This window comes from Dermatophagoides pteronyssinus, unplaced genomic scaffold, assembly GCF_027571235.1.
Source record: "Dermatophagoides pteronyssinus isolate colony J.1.1.1.1 unplaced genomic scaffold, Derpt_VIB-CSIC_2022.12 sq0002, whole genome shotgun sequence".
Classification (NCBI taxonomy): Eukaryota; Metazoa; Arthropoda; class Arachnida; order Sarcoptiformes; family Pyroglyphidae; genus Dermatophagoides; species Dermatophagoides pteronyssinus.
The window spans coordinates 2,822,488-2,839,945 of NW_027461526.1; the positions used below are offsets into that span (position 1 = coordinate 2,822,488).

At 30.1% G+C, this 17,458-nt stretch overlaps 6 protein-coding genes and 1 non-coding gene across 13 annotated transcripts; 2 read left to right on the top strand and 5 right to left on the bottom strand.

Moving 5' to 3' along the window:
* The first annotated feature begins 247 nt into the window (after nt 1-247).
* Nucleotides 248-1,926, top strand: LOC113792147 (arrestin domain-containing protein 2-like). Its single transcript, XM_027342056.2, has 4 exons — nt 248-786; nt 857-1,050; nt 1,105-1,201; nt 1,270-1,926. Exons 1-4 carry the CDS (start codon nt 525-527, stop codon nt 1,659-1,661), a joined length of 945 nt encoding a protein of 314 aa, XP_027197857.2. The 5' UTR covers nt 248-524; the 3' UTR covers nt 1,662-1,926.
* On the bottom strand, nt 1,737-2,861 carry Ogg1 (8-oxoguanine DNA glycosylase). Its single transcript, XM_027342044.2, has 2 exons — nt 1,928-2,861; nt 1,737-1,873 (listed from the first exon to the last, which is right to left on the bottom strand). The coding sequence occupies exons 1-2, from the start codon at nt 2,838-2,840 to the stop codon at nt 1,791-1,793; spliced, it is 996 nt and encodes a 331-aa protein (XP_027197845.2). The 5' UTR covers nt 2,841-2,861; the 3' UTR covers nt 1,737-1,790.
* Nucleotides 2,862-2,923: 62 nt separating this feature from the next.
* On the bottom strand, nt 2,924-4,927 carry LOC113792130 (innexin inx2-like). The gene is made up of 3 exons (XM_027342032.2): nt 4,366-4,927; nt 3,625-4,103; nt 2,924-3,556 (listed from the first exon to the last, which is right to left on the bottom strand). Exons 1-3 carry the CDS (start codon nt 4,559-4,561, stop codon nt 3,164-3,166), a joined length of 1,068 nt encoding a protein of 355 aa, XP_027197833.1. The 5' UTR covers nt 4,562-4,927; the 3' UTR covers nt 2,924-3,163.
* Nucleotides 4,928-6,418: 1,491 nt separating this feature from the next.
* LOC113788927 (innexin inx2-like) lies at nt 6,419-9,051 on the bottom strand. 2 transcript variants are annotated; one of them, XM_027338396.2, is made up of 5 exons: nt 8,890-9,051; nt 7,790-8,740; nt 7,415-7,717; nt 6,865-7,341; nt 6,419-6,809 (listed from the first exon to the last, which is right to left on the bottom strand). In XM_027338396.2, the coding sequence occupies exons 2-5, from the start codon at nt 7,999-8,001 to the stop codon at nt 6,656-6,658; spliced, it is 1,146 nt and encodes a 381-aa protein (XP_027194197.2). In that variant the 5' UTR covers nt 8,002-8,740; nt 8,890-9,051; the 3' UTR covers nt 6,419-6,655. The 2 variants fall into 2 exon arrangements, with proteins under 2 accessions (XP_027194197.2, XP_075680963.1); XM_075824848.1 differs by having other exon boundaries at nt 7,790-8,743.
* Nucleotides 9,052-9,358: 307 nt separating this feature from the next.
* Nucleotides 9,359-9,520, top strand: TRNAR-UCU (transfer RNA arginine (anticodon UCU)). Its single transcript has 2 exons — nt 9,359-9,395; nt 9,485-9,520. It is a non-coding gene; the product is annotated as a tRNA-Arg (tRNA).
* Nucleotides 9,521-10,895: 1,375 nt separating this feature from the next.
* LOC113788917 (innexin inx2-like) lies at nt 10,896-13,452 on the bottom strand. Of its 6 annotated transcripts, none has more exons than XM_075824855.1 (10): nt 13,097-13,452; nt 12,818-12,880; nt 12,694-12,712; nt 12,440-12,621; nt 12,340-12,379; nt 12,085-12,264; nt 11,839-12,017; nt 11,615-11,781; nt 11,303-11,546; nt 10,896-11,244 (listed from the first exon to the last, which is right to left on the bottom strand). In XM_075824855.1, the coding sequence occupies exons 2-10, from the start codon at nt 12,842-12,844 to the stop codon at nt 11,122-11,124; spliced, it is 1,161 nt and encodes a 386-aa protein (XP_075680970.1). In that variant the 5' UTR covers nt 12,845-12,880; nt 13,097-13,452; the 3' UTR covers nt 10,896-11,121. The 6 variants fall into 6 exon arrangements, with proteins under 6 accessions (XP_075680970.1, XP_075680968.1, XP_075680965.1 ...); XM_075824853.1 differs by having other exon boundaries at nt 12,818-12,894; XM_075824850.1 differs by having other exon boundaries at nt 12,818-12,944.
* A 506-nt stretch (nt 13,453-13,958) lies between these two features.
* LOC113788896 (superkiller complex protein 2-like) lies at nt 13,959-17,422 on the bottom strand. Its single transcript, XM_027338362.2, has 3 exons — nt 16,971-17,422; nt 15,802-16,906; nt 13,959-15,738 (listed from the first exon to the last, which is right to left on the bottom strand). Exons 1-3 carry the CDS (start codon nt 17,308-17,310, stop codon nt 14,073-14,075), a joined length of 3,111 nt encoding a protein of 1,036 aa, XP_027194163.1. The 5' UTR covers nt 17,311-17,422; the 3' UTR covers nt 13,959-14,072.
* Nucleotides 17,423-17,458: the final 36 nt, after the last annotated feature.

Genomic DNA, 17,458 nt, shown 5'->3' on the forward strand with positions numbered 1-17,458 from the left:
TCATCATTTTCTTGTTTGCTAAATAGTTCTTATCAAGCAAAATTTTGCCAAAAAAAAACATTTAAAATCGTAAGAACAAACGTCAAAAAATCGAAATAAAAATAACGTTATAATTATGAAAAACTAACGTAATTTTATTTCACATTCGCGCCATTTATTCGTTTTATCTTCATTATTGAAATGGATTCTTTTTCTTCATATCTTCTACCACTACGTTTATTAGACGTCTTCAATGAGGATAACCGTCATCTTAAACAGTATACAACGCTTTCAATAGAGTATGAAGATTGAATAGACACAAAATACAACAATGTTACCATGGACAAATTAAAATGTGTTTGTGTGTATATGTGTGTCCGAATGCCAGTCATCACGATCACAAACACACAATAACAAAAATAAAGCAATTAAAAGGTTGTATCAAAAACTTTTAATGCTTTAACAACAACACGCCAGATACCGATGTCGACATTTTTTTATTAAATCATTTTTATTCTGCATTTTTTAATTGAATCCAATCAACGATGAATCAAGTGACTTCTGTTACATTGGTACCGGATCGACCGAGTGCAACATATACAAGTGGCGAAGTGGTCACTGGCCATTGTATTGTAACAGTTACAGGTGAAATGGATTTTGATTGTATTGAAATAAAATTAGTTGGTAAATCACGTGTAGAAATACCGACCAATGATAGTTCCCGTAACAATAATGATAAAAATAATGGTTTCGATAAATATATTAAAGAATTAAGCTTACTGGAATTGGTTTATAAACCAAGTAAAGGTATGTTTATTTTTTATTATTCAATTGAATAGTTTGAATGATTTTGGATTTTTTTCACCTGCAAAATTAGTTTATCATTCAAAATTATCAACGGGTAAACATGATATTGGCTATTCATTCATCGTACCGCCAAATGTACCAAGTTCATATGATGCACAATTTGGTTTCATTCGTTACAAGATTAAAGCTAAAGCTGGATCGGAAAAGACCGAATTCGTACTTAGTATTATTTCGCCTCCAAGTATTTCACCAAATGAATTGCTTGTAAGTTTGTTTAAATAAATTATTAAAACTTTATTATAATTTTACAATTTACAGATTCCTATAATGGAAAACAAAAGTAAAAATATTGGCCTATTAAATGGTAAGACAGTATTGTTACATTGTGAAATACCAAGATCAGGTTTTACATTAGGTAAGTGTATAATAAATGTATAAATTTGATTTATCTGTAAAATTCTTCGAAAATTGTCCACCTCACAGGAACAAAAGTGCCAATCAAATGTACAATTAATAATCAATCATTGAAAAGGATTGTTTTAAAAGGTGCATTACGACAAGAGGTTACATTCAAAGCACATGAAGAAGAACGAAAATTGATGCAAAAATTATCCTCAGTAATGGGAGCTACGATCGAACCACAAAGTGAACTTACGCATGATATGAATATTGCCATACCAGTTAATCTGCCAATCGTTTACAATACCTGTCCAATCATACAGATTCAATATATGGTGACGGCTAAATTGAAAATTCCGTTATCATTTGATTTACGGATGAACATGCCAATAATTATTACCAATCTGCCGATAAATGAACCATCAAATAATGCCGATGCACCTCCAGCCCCAGGAATCATTAATCCTCAATTTTAGATCAAAACATATCTGTTCAATTCGATTTTTTCATCACATTCTTTTGAATTATCAAACTCATCAACGCTCAATTTTTTGGTTTATGTGGCCATTTAATCTTGATTTTCATTTTTAGTTTTTTTGATTTTATCACACTTTTTTTAAATCTGAACAGAATAGCACGGTCTGGGCCCAACCAGCGTGCAATTGAAATTTTTGACGATAAAAATCTCCTAATTGGAAAAAAGAGTTAAAAAGGAATAACAGATTATTTTTTTATATTTTACCGATTTCTTTATATTTTTTGGCACTCAATGATGATTTTGTCATTTTAAATGATGGATTTTCATTAGCATATAGTTTGGTTGTCAATTGCAGCACATGTGTATCGATCGGTACTGAATCAGTGAAACCAAGTGACATTAAACAAATACAATCAGCTACTTTGGCACCGATGCCTGGCAATGACATCAATAATAGACGAGCATCTTCATAGGACGACAAAGTTAATCGCTTGATCCACTCAGTTGGTTTCTGATTGCTTTGATCCATGATTTGCTGAGCAGTTTGACAAATAAATCGAGCACGATATCCAAAACCTAGTTCTCGTAGTCGACGATCTATATGATCGCCAGCGGCAAGACTGTCGATTTCCGGAAATGAATAGACATCTTCAGTAATGAGTGATTGATCACAGGCGTTAAAAAGTTTGGTGCCATAATTTTGACATAAATTTTCGACCATTTTAGAAATTCGTTTAATATTGTTATTTGATGAACAAATAAATGTAAATATATTCTCGATAATATCTTGACGTAATAACCGTATGCCTTTAAGACGGCTACTTATTTGATGGAAATTATAGTCACATCTGGACCAATGATCGTAAAGATAATCAAGATCCACATCCAATCGGAAATAATTTTCAAGAAGATTATGAAAAGAATCATGAATTTTTTTTGTCGAAACTTTTGTTGACCAAGAACTGATAACATAATCAACATTGATAACTTCATAATGAATGGTGTGGTCACATTGTTCAAGAATAACAACATAAAGATTGGCAATCACGCCAAACCATTTATTTGAATCGATTAATCGCCAACGAAAATTTTGACCAGTATTCAAAGTGAGAGCAAGATTAAGTTTCTCAATATCAACATCAAGTTTTCCTTTCATTACAGCAACATCCGATGACATTTTTAAAAAACTTGATGAAATCTTTTTGCAAAACTGAACCCAAACCAAGCCGATAATCAATTATTTTGATTTTGCTCACCAGATGGTATACAAACAGTTTATTTATTCAAAATGTTTGAAAATTATTTCTATTCTCAATCATAAGCTGTAAGAAAATTATCAAGATTTTGTAGAGAATAAGATAATATAGAACAAATAGTTTAAACAATCAGAATATAAACATTTTGAGCTGAATAGAGAATTTTTTCTTTTTTAAAAAATATATTATAACAAAAATTTGGTCATTTGGACGAATTGATATTTTGAAAATGTCTCGAGTGAATTCAAACTTTAGCATTAATATTATTTCCTTTGAGAAGTTCAATCAATCGATTGAAACAAGATGCATCCATATTCCTGGCTAACATATCAAGCAGAAACCAATCACCGACAGACACACGATCAAGTACCGTTTCCAGATTATTACGATCAACAATGGAACAATGAGCTTTAGTTCGAGATAGTCGTACTTGTCGAAAAAGTAATGTTGTTAACCGATAGATTATAGTAATGGCTGAAATAATAGCAACCATATAGAACCAAAACCAGAGAATTACATAGATTTTTTCGTTCAAAATATTGATGGGAAGAATGCACATGGCATCATGTTTTTGAACATCACCAGATGAACCATATCGATGAAATGTACATTTAGTAAGACGTGGGAAAACTTTTATCTATTAAAATTAGATGAAGTATTAATAAACAGTGAATTGATCATATCTGATTAGTTGTTATAAATTACCATTGGATCATAACGCACTGACCAATCCCATTCGGTGAACTGAAGAACATCCCAGCCATAGGAAGTAAATTCACCACCCAGAAATCGATTCATGATCATCATCTGTACAAGAACGTTGACCAGATTCAATATTTCCATAAATGAATAGAAATAGAACATATGATTATGTCGTTTTTCATAAACTTTGAGATATTTAGCCAACAATTCGATACGTTTATTATCACTGCCTAATGGTGCATTAAGATTTTCGGTTAATTTAGCAACACGACCACCTTCATATGCTTTCCATAAGAAACGGGGAATGTAGAAAAATGCTGCCTGGAAAAACAGAACGAAACAAACCCATTGATAATAGGCATGATATACACGTTTTTGTCCATCGGTGGCTTTATCAACACCCGGATATGGAACTTCATGTCCAACAGTTTTTTTCCATGCATTTTCAATGCTAAACGTTGTATGTATCCAACAATATGTATCTGTAAAATAATCGACAAAAAAATCATTTGAAATAGGGGGCATGAAAAAACTATCATCATACAAAAGCAGAACACAACCTGCTGGTGGTAAGTACGTTAGTAAGGTCCAGTCCTTATTTATAATTGAGTTCAACATTTTTGAAATTCTTTTCTCATCATTCAGACAATGAATGAACTGTTTTAAAGGTAAACCTTAACCTTGAACTACCATCATTGTGAACAGGTAGGTGCAAAATATTTATGAATCAAAATGTAAACTTACCCAACAACTTATTCGGTATATCATCTTTGGAAATACAATCAATTGGATCACCAAAATATTGTTTACTTGTTACCATTAGACTACATGCCACCAATACGATAAATGTACCACGATAATGTAATCGAAATGCAAGATTATCGATAATAACTGGTGGTCTCTTGAAAAACGTTTTCAATGATGAAAATAAGGATTCCATTATTAAGAAGAAAAAATTCTAGTTGAACTCTATTTTCTGAAAAAAAAACAAACACATTGAAAAGGGAATCAACACGGGATACGTTTATTATGAAATTCACACAGAGAATATAAAATAAATCCTATGACAACGAATCGCAAACAATTTTTCCGGTAAATTTTTTCGATGATGGTTATGGTGATCGTCACCAAAACCAAAAAAACTAAAATATCGAATAAAAACAAATTGATGATGATTAGTTGTCCCTGTTGGAATGTTGTTTTTTAATGGTTAATTGTTGATTGCAGTGGTATTCAATAATTTTTTTTGGTAAATGGGATGAACAAAAATGAAATGCCAACTAAATTGACTAAGATCTTATTGAATGATGAATTGGATGAACAAAATTAATCTATGATCACAAACATACACACACCATACAAAGACCACTATCTGAAGACCATTATCATCAACAGCAACATGATAGTCAACATCCATACACTCCTCCCCCCATACCCCATGGTCCTCCTACCTTTTCAATGGTACAATATCTATAGAAAGCAATTGTAGGTGGGAAACCAAATTTTTTTCGCCTTATATTTCTCTTCAGTTGATATTATTTTGTTTTTTCTGTTATTTTATTTGAAAGGGGACGATGTAAAAAAAGAATTTTACAGATTTTAATAATCTATTTGTTTTCTGATTTGATGATTAATTTGATGAGATAATGACGACAATTATGGATTGATTGTGATTAAAAAAGAAAAAAGAAAAAAGAAAAATCATTTTCATTTCTAAATCATACACTAAAGTACATGTATGTATGGTTGTGTATAGAAATCCTCATCCTCATCATTATGATGTATGACACGATGACAAACGGACAATTTAGAATCGAACATCATTTTGTTGTTGTTGTTACTGATGTTGTCACCATAGGGATGCGTAAATCAAATTTATAAATGATAAAAATGATAAAAATAAAAAACATTGAATTTTTTGGAGGAGTTAATTTTGAACTTTGATCATCATCATCATTTTTTTTAAATTATCATCAAATTTTTTTTGCAACTATATCATTATAAATGATTATAATAAATTTTTATTATATTTATTATTTCAAACATTTTGTAGATCGATTTCATTTCATATGAATGAATAAAAAGTTTTAAAAAGAAAATTTAAAAAGAAAAGAAAGAAAATCCTATGTATTATTTGTAGAATTGATATGAAAAATGATGAAGATAAAATGAAATCAATACAAACAAATCATTTGTTTTGATAATGGCAGAATCATTGGATTTGTTAAAATATTTAACAGAAAAAAAGCAAAGTTGTTTCGTCAATGAATGTTTTTTGTTTTGTTTTGTTTTTTGGTTGCTGTGTAAACATGCATTTTGGAAAATGTTTTTTCCTCCGTATCCACACTCGGTCACAATGTGACGATAAAATGATAAAAGATTGGAAAGAAAATGTTCATTTCAATGATAATAAAACAAATGTCTCACGATAATATATGTTTGAATTTCATTAAAATGTTATGATATTACATATTTGATGAAAAGTGAATCTCTGTTATTTTTTCAAATAACAAAAAAATAATTCGATTTGATATCTTTGTGTATGTATGAGAGGAGAATATCAATTTTGAAAAATAAAAAAAATTTTAAATAAACTATTTTATCTCCATATCTATAAAGCTCATCGTTGTTTGATTCAATTTTTTTGAAAGATAAACTTTCCTATGAAATAAAATGAGAAATCATTAGTTTTTTGAATGAAAATTACGAAATTTTTCTTTTTTATATAGAATTGGATCAAGAAATGCAATGTGATAATTTTTTTCGAAAAAAAAGACAGTATGATAAAGAAAGAGGGTCAGTAGAAAATATAGAATAATTTTTTTAATTAGAATTGGGTTTGAAGAAAAAACGAAACAATTATAAAAAAATATTGATAATGGCTATTTTCATTACTGTAAATAGATTTGGAATATTTTTGTTGTTTTTTTGGTCTCTTTTATTGTCTTGGTTCTTTTATGAAAAATTCTTATTGGTTTTTTTGAGCATTTGGTCCCAATAATAATGATTAATGATATAAATTTAAATGAACTGTTTATCCTTCTTGAGGTGGTGTCTCATTTCCCGATTTTTTTATTATTGGTTCCTTTTCATTATCATTACCGTTACTAGATTTCATAATTTCTTCAGCATATCTTTCAATAAATTCACGAAAGTTTTGTCCTTCCATATTTTTACATAATAGATAACTATAAAAGAAAAAATATTTAAATAAAATTCAAATTCCTAATCAATAATGCTTACAGTAAAAACCAATCGCCAATTTTCGTAACACTGAGAACGATATTTAAATTGTATGGATCACAAAGTCGAGCCCGTGATTTGAGCATCGTTTTTCGAACAGGATCCAAAAATATGACAAATAATCGATAAACAAGTAATGCTCCAGTGATGATTGCCAAAAAGACAAACCAAAACCAAAGAAAAACGTATATTTTTTCATTAACAATATTCAATGGCAGAATGCAAAGAGCATCATGACGTTGAACATCACCAGATGAACCAAATCGATGGAATGTACATTTTGTCATACGGGGAAATATGGCAATCATTGGATCGACTCGATTTTCTTGATCCATTTCCGTATATTGAATAACATCAAAACCATAAGTGGAAAAAGCTCCGCCAAGGAATGCATCGATCAAATACATCTGAAGAATAACGTTGACAAAATTTAAAAATTCACAAAATACATAGTAATAAAAGTACGTATTATGGTATCTGAATTTGATTATTTAAAAAAAACAAAAAAAATGATATGATTTTTACAAAAGAATCAAAATTATTAACATACCTGAGATTGGTTCGGAAATAATCGATAACCAATCGGACCTGAACCTCTCGGGTATCTTGGTCCAGAATCGGTGAATCTAGATGTAACACAAGACTTTTTAATCGTCGTCCTTCCCACATTTTCCAAAGATAACGTGGTATATAGAACATGACTGCCTGTAAAAACAAAACGAAACACACCCATTGGTAATATTTATGGTAGACACGTTTTTCGCCTGGTGTATATTTATCAATACCAGGATGTGGCACCTCGACACCAATTTTTTTATTCAAAGCTTCGGGCAATGTAAACGTTGAATGAATCCTATTTTATGTATTTCAAATAAATGATTAGCAATATTGATTGATTGAAAAAAAAACAGAAATAAAAACTGACCAACAATATGTATCAAGTAATGCAGGTGGTACATCGTCCCTTTGTATACAATCTATAGGATCACCAAAATATTGATTGGATGTGACAAGTAAAGAAAAGGCGACCAAAAAAATGACCGTCGCTTTATAATGTAAACGAAATACATTATTATCGATACAATAATCATCAATTTTGATTAGGCTACGAATCGAGCCAAGGACATCATAGACCATTTTCTTTTTTTATGGAATAAGATTCTTGCCGACCATAAATAAATCAAATAGTTGTCAGCATAAAAATGAATTGTGTGTATGCGAAATAGATCATATGGTTACCAATGTTATGATAATATCGTTGGTTTAAATTGAGTATTAAGGCACAAGATTTAAAGGAAATTCTTTGGCAACAATATCGGATCGAATTGAAAAAAAACAACAGTTACAACATTCGATGAAAAAATATAGGCTATGTGTATGCGTGGGTGATCAAATGGATATTGGGGATGTTTTACTTTTTTCTTTACATTGGCATAGTCCAGCCGATAAACTATACACAATCACATATACATGTACGTATAAAAATAAGACACTGAGTTAAAACAAGCGTAGTGTTTTTGCTTGCCACTTGCCAAAAGAAAATTTATCTTGTCATCGAGATGGTTGTTGCAGTACTACCATCAATGATGATAATGATTGATGCTTATAACAGTGAAACAATAATACCAGAAAAAAGGGAACAGACACAATCAAAAAATGATGATATCAATATTGTCAAAGAGCAGCAAATAGCAGATTAGCAACGTTGTCGACCATAAACGAGTTTCATATACATTTAGACAAAACACTATTCACTGCTTGCATGCTTTGTAGATGATGGCCCTTCCCAATGTTTTGATGATGATGTTGAGTTTGAAAAGAGATGCAATTTTTATAATATGCTTTAGTGATGTAAAGTGGTCGCCAATGATGATTTCTACTTTGTGTTCGAAATGAGGATGTATTCGGAAATGATATTAGTAAAGAATAAAACGGGAAAAAAATAAAAAAAAATTTAATGGTTTTTACTCAACAATTGTGAACTGCTCAATTCAATCGATAAAAAATTGATAAAATGATAATTACGATATATTTGTGATTACGTTAATTGAATGCACTGTAATGGTTAAGTGGTGGTGATCAAAATAAAACGCATTTTGATGGCCAAATAATAGAGGAATTTAGAAACGAGCCAGTTGTGTGTGCATTTGCATCAACATCAGTCTAACCAAGCTAGCTCCGAACAAAGAAGGGTCCATTTTATTTCTTTCATTTCGAAATTGCGCATGTGTGGTTGTTTAAATAGGCCTTAAGGCCTCAATTGAGCACTTTTATTTGATTTTGTATATAAGATGTCAATAGGTAAATTTAACGTTATCATAAATGTAAAAATACAGACGGATAAAATATTATCATATTATTTTGAAAACTATATTATATGGGTTGATGTGAATACATATCAGTTATATTTAAAATAAAACTAAATGAATTACATTCCGTTTTTTAAATACATATGTTGAAAATATGATTGAACTGTATCTATTGTCAATACTTTGACCGCGTAGCGCAGTGGATAGCGCATTGGACTTCTATAAATTGTTGTTCTCTAAATACAAGTGAATTCGCTTCCACCAAATTTTGAGTGCATCTGTGTTTTGAGAGCAAAAATACTTAGAAGCCAATCCAAAGGTCGTGGGTTCAAATCCCACCTCGGTCGATTTTTTTTTGTATTGTCACAAATTGATTTGTATATAATATTTGATGAGATGTGAAAAGAACAATAAATATATCATCACATTTTTGGAAATAAAATTTTTATATCGATAAAAATTTAATAAATAGAACAGGTAAAAAATAAAAATTACAACTGCATTGCATTGTGCAGTGTAAACAATAACAAAAAAATAAAAAATAAATTTGTCTGACTGATCAATGTGATAATAAATAAATTTCCAATCAAGAATGCAATACACATTATCGATTCTGGTATAACCGTCCGTTTTATCATATGAAAAAAATAAAATTATTTTTATTATCAAACTTATCAATGATCTCCGTTCACATACGACGTGATCATTTAAATTTTTATTTTAGCGGTTAAAAAATTATGTTTTGCAACAACAAGTTGATATAATGAGGTTTTGGTCGGAAAAAACCCAAATGAAAAAAATACCCATCGATCATTAATATGATTTTGTTATCAGATACGAAATAGTATTTGTAAGTGGAAACCAATTTATTGTGTAACCTTGCTGTTGTTATTTGTCAATCAATCAATCAATCGATCAAAAAACAATTATAAATAATCCAAGTTCACCAATGTTTTCATCTTTTATGATCGGAACTTTTGATTGATACAAAAATAAAATTCATTTATCAAAGGATTCCGCCGGTACTAAGTGATAATTATCAATCAACAAGTGGTGTTGACAAAAATAAATAAATAAATAACTTATGATTCTTCTTGTCCACAAAATTAGAAATTTTTAGTAATTTTTTCATTTAAACTTTTCAAAAACAAAGAAATTCAATTGAATTTTCTTGATTTTGTTAAAGAATTATTGCAATATTTGCACTTGATAATTCTCATCTAGAAGTGCTTTTATTATTTTACTATAACGTGACATTCAAGCGAAAAAAAATACCAAATCTTATCAAATAAAAATTGAGATGGAAAAAATCATAAAACACTATAATAAAAAATCATCTTTTCGTAAATCAAGATTAGTAAATAATGAAGTTCTTTCATATATTTTGAAAAATATTATTGCATCTAGAAATCCAAATATATCAATCATCAATTTCATTCGATCAATAACATTCCGATCATTTGGAAAAAAAATAATAAATAACGTTCATTGATCGCAAATATCCAGACCTTCTTCAAAACACTTGATAAGAGTACAAGAAAAAAAAAGATCAAGATGTCATCTCAGCCATCATCATCATCAAAAAAATGGGCTCATATTTATAATAATATATCCTTGACGTTTTCGATTATAATTTAATGATAATAATGATATTATCTTTGAGCGTTTTCTGGTTTTTTATGATCAAACAAATAAAGACAATTGATTACCACTTATATGAAATGAAATGAAAAATAATTTTTCTTTTATTAACATTTTATTTGTAACTATAAAAATATTACAAATGATTTAGGTGTGTGTTTGTGTTGCCTATTGGAAGCGGAAAACATTTGTTTTTTTTTATACAGAAAAAAAATTGAGCAAAGAAGGATTTATCCAAATTTATTGTTGTAAAGAAAATAAAAGTAATTTGTATCGAATTTAAATTTTAAAAAATTTGACTATTTTTTCAAACATTTGTATCGATTTGTTTTTCATAATTAGGATGTTTTGGAGAATTTTCATCTGTTATCAGTTGAGCTAAATCTCGAATCACCTCACGGAAATGCATTGGATCAATATTTTTACTTAGCTGAAATTAAATTTTTCATAAAATTTAAAAAAAAATTTGTTGAATTATTAAAACTTACCAGATGGATAACAAACCAATCAGCATAAACGGATTTTTTGAGTACAATCTGTAAATCTTTTGGCTCAGCAAATCGTTGAAATTTAGCCAGTATAAAATATCGTACACCCGAAAAGACCATCAAAACCATTCGTCGAATAATTGATATGGCAGAAAATATGGCGACCAAATATAACCAAAACCAGAATACGACATACATTTTTTCATTCAATATATTCAATGGTAACATACAAAGATGATCAGTTCTAAATCATGAAATTAAGGTAGAAAATATCAATTCATATGATACATAAATCGATATTAATCAACTTACTTGACAATATCGCCAGATGGACCAAATCGTCTGAATGTACATTTAGTCATTTTTGGAAATGTTTTAGCCATTGGATCGATTCGTTCAGAATAATCACCATCAAGAAATGCTAAAACATCAAGACCATAGCTAGCGAATTGTCCACCCAAAAACCAATTGATAAACATCTATATCTTTTCTATGTTAGCAACGACAGTAGTCAGAAAAGTCAGAAAAGAACATACCATCTGTATGATTACGTTTACCATGTTCAATATTTCACAAAGAAAATATCGAAATGCATAGCTATCGTTACGTCCAAATGATGCATAAAGATAATTAACAAGATTTAATTTCCCTGTTGTTTTCTTTGCATCAGCCAATATTGCTTTGTTCAGATCATTTATTATGTCTCTCATTTTGTCTATCAAAAGAAAAACGGAACAACAAATGATAGCTATTTATTAAATTCTGAAAATAAAAGCACTTACTTTTTTCCCATGCTTTCCAGAATAAATGTGCTACATAGAAAGTTAATGCTTGAAGAAAAAGAACCACACCGACCCATTGATAATAGGAATGTTCAATAACTTCATCTTTTTCATGTTTAGCCTCTTCGACAAAATCTTTATATTGTTCAACACCGGGAGCAGATACTTCATAGCCAATAACTAAAAAATAATTATAAGAGAAAAAATTTGAATTGCTAATTGATATTTTAGATTCGTAAAGTCAGATCCAATTACTTTTCATCAATCCTTTAGGTAAAGTAAATGTCCCTTCAATCTAAAAAATATCAAATTTTTATTCTTTTTAAATATTTTTCAAAAAATAAGAAAAATTTACCCAACAATAGGAATTGATTACGGCATCGGGAACGGTTCCATCTTTAATATTGATACATTGTATTGGTTTGCCGAAAAATTGTTCACCAGCCAACAGAAGACTACCAATGATTAGAAATGAGAATGTAAAACGATAATGTAAACGAAATGTTAGATCATCGATGGTCACTTCACGAATTTTAGCTATATTAATCGATTATTCATCATTATTTTGATTGATTCGAAATTGAATTTTTGATTCTTATTAATACTTACTCAGATATTTGATACGACTCTAATTATATTTGTTATTTTTTTTGAAAAATATATTTAAATCGTTTGATGTTAAAAAAAATTGAACGTGATAATATTTTATACATTTGAAATATAATAAACTTACAATAGGAACAAGTTTAACTAAACTCATTCTGATTCTTTTTGGAATAGAATTTATCAGATGTATCTGTGTTAATCAAGCTATAAAGAATAAATAATGATAATGATGGAGATGATGATGATATACACACCTACAGTAACCAATTCAAAAAACAGTACAGAAAAATTTGCCGATCCAATATTATTAAAAAAAATGTAATTAAAACAAATTCATTTGAAAATGATCAACAAATAGTATGTGCGCACATACAACAACTATTTAATTTGGAAAAATGAACCTTACATTTACAATTAAATGTTGATGATACTGTTTGTGTGTATGCGTGAGTGTTTGTCTATGGATGAGATGATCACTGTCACCAACAAAGGCGTTACTGGTTGAAAATGATGATAAATCTGAAAGATGATAATCGATTATGTAGATAATATTATGATGATGATGATGATGTTATTCTGATAATGGAATGGAAAGCAAGTAAGCAAGCCAACCAGATCATGATGAACACGTTGTATATTGTTGATTTTAATGTTTTTGGTGTTTGTTTGGGGGGGGAAACTGATATTTCACATTCAAAATTGCTATCATCATAAATGTCTAGGCAACCATCGTCATTTGTGAGATTATTAGGATCTTTTTGAAAGTTTTTTTTTATTTTTTTCTATGTGTTGAAAATTGTTTATACAACGATCAGTCAAAAAACTTGTAGAAATTTAAACAAAACATTGATGTTATGGTTGGAATGTTAATTTTGTTGTATTTTTTTTCTGCTTGACAAAATAACGATATAGGAAAAACAAAAACAAAACAAAAAAATTTTTTTTTGTTCAAAAGAAATCCAAACAGACAACGACCAAATCAACCGGAAAATGGATTCAAATGAATTTTAAATTTTGTGATAAGCACATGGTCAATAAGAAAAACAAATGTTCACAAATAAAGGTACATTTGTACTAAAGAATTCAAAATGAAAAAATCTAAAATACCTGAATAAGTAATTGAAAAAAATGATTAAAATTGAAATTAAATTCATGGCCATGAATTGTTTAATGGTTGGCTGATTGTGGTGGTTATAGGTGTTTTCAGTCAGTCATTTCAAAATGATGATTGAAATTGAAAAGTTAATTCCATCACTAATCTGTAAAAATTTCTTTGTAAAAATTATTTTTTATTGATCATAATTTTTTTCTGACGAATGATATCACAGATTTATTCAACAAAGAAAATTTTAAATAAAATTATAGAATTTGAGAAAAAATATTCAAAGAAAATTTGCGCTGAAATTTTCCTCATTTAATGCTTCTGGATTTTCAATAAATTCGGTATCATCAAATCGATAGTTGAAAAAATCTTTGCCCAGATCGATACCAACATCATAATCATCATCATCTTTACCGGTATAATTATTAGGTTGTAAATTGTCTATTTGATCATCGACAATATCCTGTTGAATATGAGTGCTTTGTTGCTCACTATTATCATGATCAATAAATTGATCAACCATACTTCGAGTTGTATATAATGATGGCATGAAAACAATATCTCTACGGATCATTTTAGATGATCGTTCCAATTTCGCCTGAAAATCAACAAGATCCAGATTTCGTGCAGCAATTCGAATGTTTTTGATCAAATCATCAACCCGTTGTATACATCGTACCATTATACCTTCCTGAAGACCAGTATATTCCATAATATCAGCAAAATACCGTCCTTTGGCCCATTCATAAACTGCACGTACTGGATCGAGATTCAATTGATCTAGATAACGAGTATCACTATCTTCAATGCCACGATCATTTTCAGCTCGACCAAATTTTATGCATATTTGAACAATTTTCTTGATTATTTGATCCAATTCTTCAACCTCCTGAATATGTTGAGTCGATTCAACACTTTGATTAGCTTGTTTACTATCAAAAATAAAACAAGACAATGCGGCTGGTATAGCTTCATCACTTAGATTACCAAGAAGATTTTCGAATACCATTTCGGTGATAATTAATTCATTTTCGGCAAGACAACATGCTATATGACCTTTTGGTTGTAGAACAAGATGCTCATCAAGAAAATTGTAATCTTTCAACACTTCAATTCTTTGTCGATATTCTGGCAACAATTCCAAGCTTTCATTAGATAATTTGAAATCTAATTGTTCAAGAGAATTTTGCATTTCAGCTCGTGCCCGATACATGTGATAATGTGATGAGAATTGTTCACATTTAATGCAAGAATATACACCCTTGCTCACCGATTTCAACCCTCGACCATATTCCTGTAGCAGCATTATAGTATCTGGATCTAATTTTCCCAATTTATCATGACCTATAAAATTATCTGCTGCATAAACTAGTAGCTGAAAATTTTCTGGCAAATTTAGATCATTCAATTTTTGGATCCCATCTTTGGTTGCAAATTTTATTTTGTTCTTTCCAAACGATGACTTTGATTGTTCATTTTCGGCAATAATTTCTGCCGAATCGATTCCTTTAATCTGTTTATTAAGTAAACATATCACTTCATGCACTGGTATGGGTTTTACATTCACATCACCATTTTCAATTGTGAATAATATGATTAATTCATTGATTGCATTAGCCGATTTGAGGGACTTGAGTAATAAACCAGCCCGCACAAAATGATCCGTATCATCAAATAAAATAACTCGACCTGAATTCAATAATTTTCTATCCGAAGCTCGAAGAACAATTTTGCTCATCAACGGTCTTTTAAACTCTTTGAAGGTTTTAAAATGTTCATACCATTTATCTATATCGACAGAACATTTTTCACAGGAAATTTCAGCCAACTCATTCATCTTACTGGTGAGCTGTTGAATATCAGATTCAACTGATGATGATGCTATTACTTTGTTATGCTCACGATATGAACGTTCAAGAAATTTTTCGATGGACGAAGCTTGACTCCTGTGTAAAAAAATTATTGGAATTTTGAAGTTTTGATAATAAAAATTTCCAAGTTTAACTTACTTGAGCATATTCAAAATCATATGATAAGTAAGACGAAATTGTGATTCCAATAGTTGTGCGGAACCTTTCATAACAAGATTCAATTCAACTAATGAAGGCACCTCATATTTGGCAACAATTATGACTGTTCCTTCCGTATCTTTGCCACGTCGTCCTGCACGACCAGCCATTTGAATATATTCGGCGGGCCGTAAAAATCGTCGACAAATTCCATCATGTTTGTTTAACGAATCAAACACCACAGTTCGTGCCGGCATATTCACACCCATCGCAAATGTTTCGGTGGCAAATAAAACTTTCACCAAACCAGTACTAAATAGAATTTCAGTCAATTCTTTTAGAATGGGTAAAATACCCGAATGATGGACGCCAAAACCGCGAACCAACATTGTACTAACTCGTCTTACTTGATCAATCTCGAAATCGGTTTTATCTAATTTTTTAAGATGTTTGTAAATAAAACGTTTTATATAGAATGCCTCTCTTTTGTTCGTCAATGTTGAATTCTCTTCTCTAATATTTAATAACATTGCAAGGTTTTGATCACATTTTCGACGCGATAATGTGAAACAGATAACAGGCAGTTTGTCATTCTTCTCAAGATGACGGATCAGATTCAGATATATGTTTCGTTCGGTTTGTGGTGATCGATTGATAAATCCAAATCTAGCTTTTCTTTGATCCATTAAGTCCATAGCTAACTCGTGGTTCGCTTTGTTGATAGAACCATCGCCATCGAGAATGAGAATTTGTTGATTCTGTGTTTTACCATCACGACCCAAATAGAGATAATGTTTCAATGGTACTGGACGTCGTGTTGTACTGATTACATAGATCTGCCGTTGTCGTGTACGACCAAGCCAATCGGAAAATTCAACAACATTCGGTACAGTGGCGCTGAGTAATACAAGCTTAACCGTAGACGGTAAAAGTATGAAAACCTCTTCCCAAACATGTCCACGTTTCGTATCGTTTACATAATGACATTCATCAAAGATGACAAATTCCAAATGATTAATTGTTTCAGAACTGGCATAAAGCATTTGAAGAAGAATTTCAGTGGTCATGACAAGACATGGTGCTTCCGGATCAAGTTGAACATCACCTTTATTGACCGCCAAAAAAAGGACTTGAATCATTCAATGGCTTATAATGCACAAATAACGAACCTGTAATGATGCCAACATTTTTAAATTCATTTCGGAGGTCACGAAATTTTTGATTTGATAAAGCTTTTATAGGCGATGTATAAATAACTTGTGTTTTATTGATGAAAGATAATGCGATTGCATACTCGGCCACAACCGTTTTTCCAGCTGATGTATGAGCCGCAACAAAAACATTTTCTCCTTTTTCAATATGAATAATAGCCTGTTTCTGGAACGTATCCAATTCAAATGGATATCTTTTAGCTGGATTCGGTACCAATTTATTGAATTCTTCAGCCGAAATTGGTACATTTGCATCCAATGGGATGGCAAATTTATATCTACTGCTGCCGCTATTCATAATTAATAAGATAATGAATTTAAGATAATTATAAATGAACTTTTTAAAAGAAATTCATTTTTTGGCCATCAAAAAAAGATGAGATCTCACGGTCGACCATCTGATTGAAAACGTGGACAAATTTTGATTAATAACACCATCTAGTGCC

Coding starts and splice junctions, on each gene's coding strand:
- Ogg1 (XM_027342044.2), bottom strand. CDS start 2,840: ATGTCATCGGATGTTGCTGTAATGAAAGGAAAACTTGATGTTGATATT. Junction 1,874..1,927: donor CAAAAAATATAAAGAAATCG/GTAAAATATAAA, acceptor TTTTCCAATTAG/GAGATTTTTATCGTCAAAAA.
- LOC113792147 (XM_027342056.2), top strand. CDS start 525: ATGAATCAAGTGACTTCTGTTACATTGGTACCGGATCGACCGAGTGCA. Junction 787..856: donor GGTTTATAAACCAAGTAAAG/GTATGTTTATTT, acceptor CTGCAAAATTAG/TTTATCATTCAAAATTATCA. Junction 1,202..1,269: donor AAGATCAGGTTTTACATTAG/GTAAGTGTATAA, acceptor TCCACCTCACAG/GAACAAAAGTGCCAATCAAA.
- LOC113792130 (XM_027342032.2), bottom strand. CDS start 4,561: ATGGAATCCTTATTTTCATCATTGAAAACGTTTTTCAAGAGACCACCA. Junction 4,104..4,365: donor TATACCGAATAAGTTGTTGG/GTAAGTTTACAT, acceptor ATTATTTTACAG/ATACATATTGTTGGATACAT. Junction 3,557..3,624: donor CAGTGCGTTATGATCCAATG/GTAATTTATAAC, acceptor TAATTTTAATAG/ATAAAAGTTTTCCCACGTCT.
- LOC113788896 (XM_027338362.2), bottom strand. CDS start 17,310: ATGAATAGCGGCAGCAGTAGATATAAATTTGCCATCCCATTGGATGCA. Junction 16,907..16,970: donor AAATGTTGGCATCATTACAG/GTTCGTTATTTG, acceptor CGGTCAATAAAG/GTGATGTTCAACTTGATCCG. Junction 15,739..15,801: donor ATGATTTTGAATATGCTCAA/GTAAGTTAAACT, acceptor TTTTTTACACAG/GAGTCAAGCTTCGTCCATCG.
- LOC113788927 (XM_027338396.2), bottom strand. CDS start 8,001: ATGGTCTATGATGTCCTTGGCTCGATTCGTAGCCTAATCAAAATTGAT. Junction 7,718..7,789: donor TTACTTGATACATATTGTTG/GTCAGTTTTTAT, acceptor TACATAAAATAG/GATTCATTCAACGTTTACAT. Junction 7,342..7,414: donor TATTTCCGAACCAATCTCAG/GTATGTTAATAA, acceptor AATCAAATTCAG/ATACCATAATACGTACTTTT.
- LOC113788917 (XM_075824855.1), bottom strand. CDS start 12,844: ATGAGTTTAGTTAAACTTGTTCCTATT. Junction 11,547..11,614: donor CCATCTGGCGATATTGTCAA/GTAAGTTGATTA, acceptor TTCATGATTTAG/AACTGATCATCTTTGTATGT. Junction 11,245..11,302: donor ATTGGTTTGTTATCCATCTG/GTAAGTTTTAAT, acceptor ATTTAATTTCAG/CTAAGTAAAAATATTGATCC.